At 34.5% G+C, this 7,692-nt stretch overlaps 1 protein-coding gene across 1 annotated transcript; it reads right to left on the bottom strand.

Annotated features, from left to right (window-relative positions):
• Positions 1–884: 884 nt before the first annotated feature.
• Positions 885–1,934, bottom strand: LOC122797257 (trace amine-associated receptor 4-like). Its single transcript, XM_044066129.1, has one exon. The coding sequence runs from the start codon at positions 1,932–1,934 to the stop codon at positions 885–887; it is 1,050 nt and encodes a 349-aa protein (XP_043922064.1).
• Between the last annotated feature and the right edge of the window lie 5,758 nt (positions 1,935–7,692).

The following is a 7,692-nucleotide window of genomic DNA, read 5'->3' as shown; positions in this document are numbered from 1 at the left end:
TTCCTTTCAAAAATTCCCATGAATCTTTACAAATATGCTATGTTAGTACCCTGTAGTGAGCTTAACCTGGGTAAAGTAGTAACTTTAACTTGAAGATATGGAAGTTAAACTCCCAGGTTACTGCTTTCCTTTGGAAATTAATGCTAGTGTGGTTTCTGTGAAGGTGCTGAGAGTGATTCTTTTCTGTCTAGGAGATGTCTCCCTTCTTCGAGTTTAAATGTCTATGGAGATGATATATACAAGTCTGAGGAATGTGAAAGTTATAAAGGTTTCTTTATTTTTTGTTTTTCCATCAACACAAGATTATAACCAGTTGTTTTCAGCCAGTTGTAATTTCATCCAGATGTAACTCAATAAATCATTGTGGAAGTCTGACTGCCATTTAAGGAACTGTACTAGACCTGAAAACAACCAATTCTGTTTGATATAAAATTAACAATGTTACCAGATAGAAGAATTAATTTTTTCCAAGATTTTATAATAGTCACTTTTCCATAGATATGTGTCCTAAGAAGTATTTATCTAAGTCAAGCAACAGTCATCCTTTAAAGATACCAGCTTAGTTCAGCCATCCTATTTTTAACCAAACATATAATTTTAAAGAACATACTTGAAAAGGCAAATAGGATATGAAGAATGTATAAACAATGAAGTTCTTTTTTATACCATTCACATTAATGACTGGTATATACGGTAAGATAATCAAAGCTTTGGTTCTTTAGTCTTAACAGGCAAATCCACAAAACCTACCAGCCAAGAATGGCTAGTTCTATGCAGTTATATGCAATAATATAAATTAAAATTGTCTAGTGGCAAGTTAAAACTTGAAGACAATTGCATACTGCTGTCAAACGGCACTGTACTGCATTGAGCATAATTGTGTGTTAATGATTTGCAAGAAACAAATTAATACAAGAAGATGCTCCAGTAAATATTTTCCCAGATAAAATTGTTCTAAATGCTATCCGAAACCAAGGATAAAAAAATCCATATATTATTGGATTACATGCAGAATTAGAATATGCTAGCCAACTAAACATATCATAAATAAATGAAGATACTGAAACATTGAACCAAGAATCAAGTAGTAATGCAGCAAAATAAGGTAACCAGCAAAACAAAAATGCGCCTGTTATCAGTCCTAAGGTTTTTGCTGCTTTTGTTTCTACATTGTGCAACCCACTGCTGTGTTTTTCTGTGTTAGTGGTGATATTGGCTACTGTGCTGTTAATGGCTGCAGAGTGATTTCTGGCTACAGCAAATATCTTACCGTATATACCAGTCATTAATGTGAATGGTATAAAAAAGAACAACAATGGTGTAATTAAAGACCATATTTTATCAAAAATTACAACACACACATTTTTACAGTAAAAAGCCAAAGTTGCATCATCTGAATTCTTGCTTGAGAAAACAAAACTAAAGCCAAGGCATGTAGGTACTGCCCAACACACAGACAAAAACATTGCTGTTACAGGAAATGTGATTTTTGATGAATAATGTAGGGGGTCACATATGGCAAAGTAACGATCAATGGCGATAAAACAAAGATGTAAAACAGAAACTGTTGTAAAAGCTGAATCTAATACTGAGTGGATTTTACAAAATATGTTGCCAAAGTACCAACATGCTTCAATGGACCGTATCATGCTAAAAGGCAGGATAAGTAACCCTACAAAAAAGTCAGCAACAGCCAGTGAAAGAGTTAAAAAGTTGGTAGGAGAATGAAGCTGTCTGAAGTGGGAGACAGAAATAATCACTACAAGATTTCCACAAAGAGCTGTCATTATAATTCCAGTCAACAATGTGTATATAAGAACAGAAACTGATGTCAGAAGGTTGTTTTTTATACACGATCCTTCTATAGATGGAAAACAGAACTGTACATCATCCAGACTCTCAGAAGCTGATTCATTTATTTGGATTTGATGCATGTTTGATTGTTTCCTTACTGCAATTTATTGATATGCAATACCTAGACAGAGTAAAACAACATGTTAATGAATATGCAATAATCATTTTAAACAAAACATATGTACTTATGTTAATGGAATATTTAATAACTACATTCAGGAGCTCTGGGATCCTTATTCTGTACAGTCATTATACTTTATGTGTACTTTTGAATCTGTTGCATAATCTCTAAAACTATTAATGTTAACTATTTGAAATACAGTACGTATTTTACAGAGAATGCTTACTGTGAATGCTGGACAGCAGAAGAGAAATAATATAAGTGGATGGACTTGTGTATTTAAAAAGCTGTTGTAGTTCTTGATGCATATGTTTCTTATTTTACAAAAATGGTTTAATAGAAGTAACATAGGGTAAGACATGTGAATCACTTATGCTTACCAAAAAGCCTTTATTTCAGGTTTCCAATGTGTACAATGGATGTTGTTTCAAGCAGTATCATGATCCAGAGACACCCTCTAGGATTACGAATAATTAATTTACAGATGTGCTGCAGGGGGAGGTAAACAGTTCCAAAACACCTCTGTGGCTACAAATGGGTTGGTCGGAGCATGGAAGGAAAACCTAACACATATAGATTCAGCCATGCCACTGCCTTTGGAGGAATCCCATCAAGATGCAGGTACACAGTGCATCATTGCCATTTAATGACCTACACATTTTACAGTGTGGTAACCACTCCCTTCCTTCTCCCTGGCCCAGAACTAACTGGTACTGTGACTACCCCCCCCCCCATGTAAACAGTATTTAACTAATGATCAGTACACCCTCCCCACTTGCTGATCTACAGTGAAAATGTCCTCCATTTAATTACTCATCAGCATCAAACACTCTGCTCTCTCCACAATTCATCTGCTAGTAAATGACAGTCTCTAACCTATGCTTGCAAACAACATCTACAGCTAGCCTCACCATCCTCTCCTCTTAATATAAGATGCCTTCAGCTGCTCACCCCCATACTCAGTCTGTAAAATATCAGTGTTACTTGGCTTGTTTCTTCCTCCCCCCGCTAGTAATTAGTATCCCATGCTGTCTGTCATTATGCCTTCCTCCCCATCCATCCTCCTATTTAAACTTAGCATCACAGCTTCTTTCTACATATACACAGTCAGAGATTGGAGACATTGTTCTTCTTCTCAATTAATACCTGTCTGCCCTATCTAGCCCACTGTCAACAAATGCAACTCCCAAGTCTCCACCCAAGCCTACCATCTGTGATCAAAATATTCAATAGTAATCAGAAGACCATTGTCAACAAATGGAGCAGCCCCCTACTATGGAACACCAGCTCAGGGAAGGGCCATATAGACTTCTATGATGCTGACTAAAGTCCTGTTATTAATTATTATTTATTTATTTATTTATTTTACATTTGTTGACCAGGTTTGTCCATCTGGGCTGAAAAGTCCCTTTTCAACAGAGGCCCGGGGAAAAAAGGTCCAACATATTATACAATTTTCATTATAAATTAGCATTAAACAGCAATGTTACATGGACAATGTTATATTAGATCTGTTGAAGTCCTGGTGACGAAAGCGCTTATCTCATCTCATTGTGTTTGCGTTGGAACAATAAATTACATCCTGTTGGATAACATGTGGACTTGTTATTGGTACTACAGCAGTTTGGTGTTGTTTTTGGTTTTGCTTTGCTGCTGGCGGTTTGCTACGTTTGATATTGGTTTCCTGGTTCCCGTATGTCTACAAGACATCTGTGTTTGGGTACTATGGAGAGTAACGATCTCTCCCCAGTGTTCGAAGATGAAGTAGGATTTTCTGACTTTCCTTGTGGTCAAAAATCCAGTTCGAGTAATGATAATAATTTATTGAACCTAGTTTTGGCATTAACCGAGAAGGTTACTGATCTACAAGAAGCCATTTTGAGGCTTCAAAACAGAAATACGAGTGCTACAAATTCCTCTTCTGGTTTACAGGGGAATACAAAAGAAGTGACACTTCCAGTTTCTCATTGTAAAGGAGTAGGCGAAGGAGAACAACGAGCTGCGAATGGGTTAGCTCAACGTTCGGGTGCTGCAGGGTCTTCTAGGGGTGATATGGCTCCAAATTTAGAAAATAATACGATTAACCTTGACAACGGGACTTTTTGTTGTACTAATGGAGCGAAAATGAATGTTTTTCCAGTTCCTGCACATATGGACCATTTGAAAGAATGGACTAATCGTGAATATTCATTTTTTGGCATCAGCAAATCTTTGAAAGGCAAGAATTGTATGGACGCTAGGTTATTGTCATTAGAGACTAAAATGCATAAAATAAGAGCTTTACAATGCGATAACTCTTACCTAAAAGAATGTATAACCTGTAAAAGAGTCCCGAAGGGGCTCAGAATGTTTAAATTTCCTAATGGTTTGAAAAAATTTGATCCAGAGTGTGATGAATTATTGGGAATGTTTGATAGACACGGAATGGAGCTTATGGATTTTATTATCAATGTGAATAATAAAAGGATTAATTTACTTTTGAATGAGGTAGATGAGTTGAATAAAAATATTATGGATGATACTCAATTTAATCATTATGCATTTAGGTATAATATATTGTTTGACAAGGTCGAAAATGAATTAAGTGATAATATTTTAAGAAAAAAGAAGTTGTCTAGAGATGAATATGAATATAAAAATAATATGGCATATATTTTTCCTAAAGCTTATTATGGAACTGAAGTTAATGATAACAGACATACACAACAGGAGCCCAGAGAGGGTAATAATCTCCATGAAGATGGAAATCATTATGACACTGAGTTCCCACCCTTACGTAGATCTGAAAGATTAATTAATAGGAATCAAGGTAGACAGGATAAAGTTTTTTTAGGACCCCGGGGGGAAGGGGGTGGAAAGCCAATGTACCGAAACCTGTCATACCAGAGGAAGAACAGTTATCAGTAAGCAAAGAAACAGATGGGAATGATATTGTGACCCATGATGGTATAACATTTGTCTACAAGGGATTTAGAATGTTTAATTATGCAGCATTTCCACTAAGTAAAGAATTGTTTCAGTTATTAATGAAGGGGTTAAAGTTTGTGCCCTCTAAAAAAACAGACATTAGTAAAATTCTCACTGATTTTAGATTGTTTGTGAGGAAACTAAATTTTAAATGTTTATTTAAAGACAAGTTGGGTGAATTTAATAATCATAAGGCTATTACATATAAGAAGAGTTGTTGGAATCCTCCCCTTATTCCTATATTGTATAGTTTTGAAAAAACAACTGAACAGGAGATTTTCCAAAGTTTAAATAAACATGTGTACAGAAAGCAGAACATTTCTATGAATGAAAGAAAGTTATTATATGAATTGAGAAATAATGTCAATGTCAGATTTATGAAACCAGACAAGGGGGGGTGGTATGGTTATAGCGAATAATGTAGATTACAATAATAAAATAACCAGCATCCTAACAGATATTAATAAATATGACATCATTTCCAGGAATGAAATTAACATTAGTTATAGGAAAATAAATTACTTTTTGGAAGATGCATTATTACAGGGCATTATCAATGAGGAAGTTTATCATTTTTTACATGTCGAACACCCCACTATACCTATTTGTTTTGGGATTCCTAAAACACATAAGGATGTCAAGGACCCACCTTATAAACTGATTATTGCAGGTAAGAACAGCATTACCTACCCTCTTGGGGTGTTTATTGATCGGTTAGTGAAACAATCTGTGAACCCTGTTGAACACATCCTTAAAGATTCATGGGATTTTTTAAAACAAATGAAGAAAGATTACTTTGACAAGGAATGTTATTTTTCCACTATAGATGTTGTGGATTTATTTACATCAATTCCCCATGATACTGGTTTAGAATTTTTTAAGGATGTTTTAATAAAACGAAGTAATTTAGGGGGTAAAATGATTAACTTTTTAATTGAACTTATGGAAATCATTTTAAAAAATAATTTTTTCACATTTGAGGGGGAATTTTATAAGCAAACCCAAGGGGTAGCAATGGGTAGCAGTTGTGCTCCAATTTTTGCAAATATGGTTTTATTTGAGTGGGAGAATAAATTCCTTTTTTCCTTACACTTTAAGGAAGAATGGTCTCTGTATTTTAGATTTTTAGATGATTTATTTATTTTATGGAAAAATGACAAACTTTTTTATGAATTCATGGAGTATATTAATAAATTGTGTGGCTATTTTAAATTTACGGGTAGTGGTAATAAGGACAATATACACTACTTGGATGTTAGGATTTCTAAGGACTATGTTAAGGAATGTTTTACATCCTGTGTTTATAGGAAAACAACTTTTTCTAATGATTATTTAGAATTTTCTAGCAACCATCCACCTTATACCAAGAAAAATATAGTTAAAGGGCAGATGGTGAGGGTTGTGAGGATGTGTTCTGAATTAACTTTGGTGGAAGAGGAAATAAATAAGGTAAAGGAGATGTTTTTGGAAAGGGGTTACCCCTCTGATTTTGTGACAAAAGTCAGGGATGAAGTTCTTGGACTTTGGAATGATAGATACGTACCACTCTTAGGTATGGGCAGTGACCATGTGACAAATAATAGGAGTGACGACAGGGATTTTTCATAGGCTATGGTAATAACTTATGGGGAAACATCTAATGAAGTGAAGAAAATAATACTTAATAATTGGTCTATGTTGAAATGTAATAATGATATTTTCAAGCTTATGGGCCCTGAGCCTATTTTTACTTATAAGGTAGATTCCAACTTAAAGTTTTTGTTGGACCATAAAGTGAAAATACACACTAATAAGAAATGTGGGACTCGTAAGTGCGGTTGTTGTGATTACTGTTCTTTCATTAATGAAAACGAATTTTTGAAGTTACAGCCCTTTGACTTATATATCCGCTTTGCACAAGGTTCCTGTCTCTCTACGGGTTTAGTGTATTTGGCTACTTGCACCGCATGCACCTGTTTTTATGTGGGAAAGACAGAAAGGAAGCTTAACCGTAGGATATATGAACATGTTTACAGCATTAACAAGAATGATGATAAAAATGCATTAAGTAAACACATTAACTTAAACCCCAGCCATGGTTTCACTTTTGCTCTCCTTGAGATAGTATCCATGGATATAAGAGGGGGCGATTGGAAAAATAATTTATTAAGGGCGGAGTCTAAATGGCAATTCAAATTGAATGCCATGTTTTTTCCAGGGCTTAATGAGAGTATCGGCATTAAGCCTGAATTAAGATATAGGGCTAGTATTTTATAAATTATTAGTGTGTAGAATAGGTATATAAAAAAGCATGTATTTTCATTTTTTGTCATACATTTTTACACAACTCAGTTTTTATAAAACATGTTCATCATATTTTGTATGCATTTAAGTGTTTTTAACATATGTAATTTATAGTAGTTTTTATCTGAGTGTATTACTAATTAATTAATTTATTCTGATGAGTGTCTTAGTCACATGATTTGTTCACATAATATAAAATGCTTATGGACAATGTTATATTAGATCTGTTGAAGTCCTGGTGACGAAAGTGCTTATCTCATCTCATTGTGTTTGTGTTGGAACAATAAATTACATCCTGTTGGATAACAGGTGGACTTGTTATTGGTACTACAGCAGTTTGGTGTTGTTTTTGGTTTTGCTTTGCTGCTGGCGGTTTGCTACGTTTGATAAATGTTACAGGATTATTACAAGGCATTAAGTAGCAATACAATCTTATACAGTGTCAATAATCAGGAGTATAACAAAGC

This window comes from Protopterus annectens, chromosome 1.part0 (genome assembly GCF_019279795.1).
Source record: "Protopterus annectens isolate FY-2018-M chromosome 1.part0, PAN1.0, whole genome shotgun sequence".
Classification (NCBI taxonomy): Eukaryota; Metazoa; Chordata; order Ceratodontiformes; family Protopteridae; genus Protopterus; species Protopterus annectens.
This window is presented reverse-complemented; position numbering and strand designations above follow the sequence as displayed.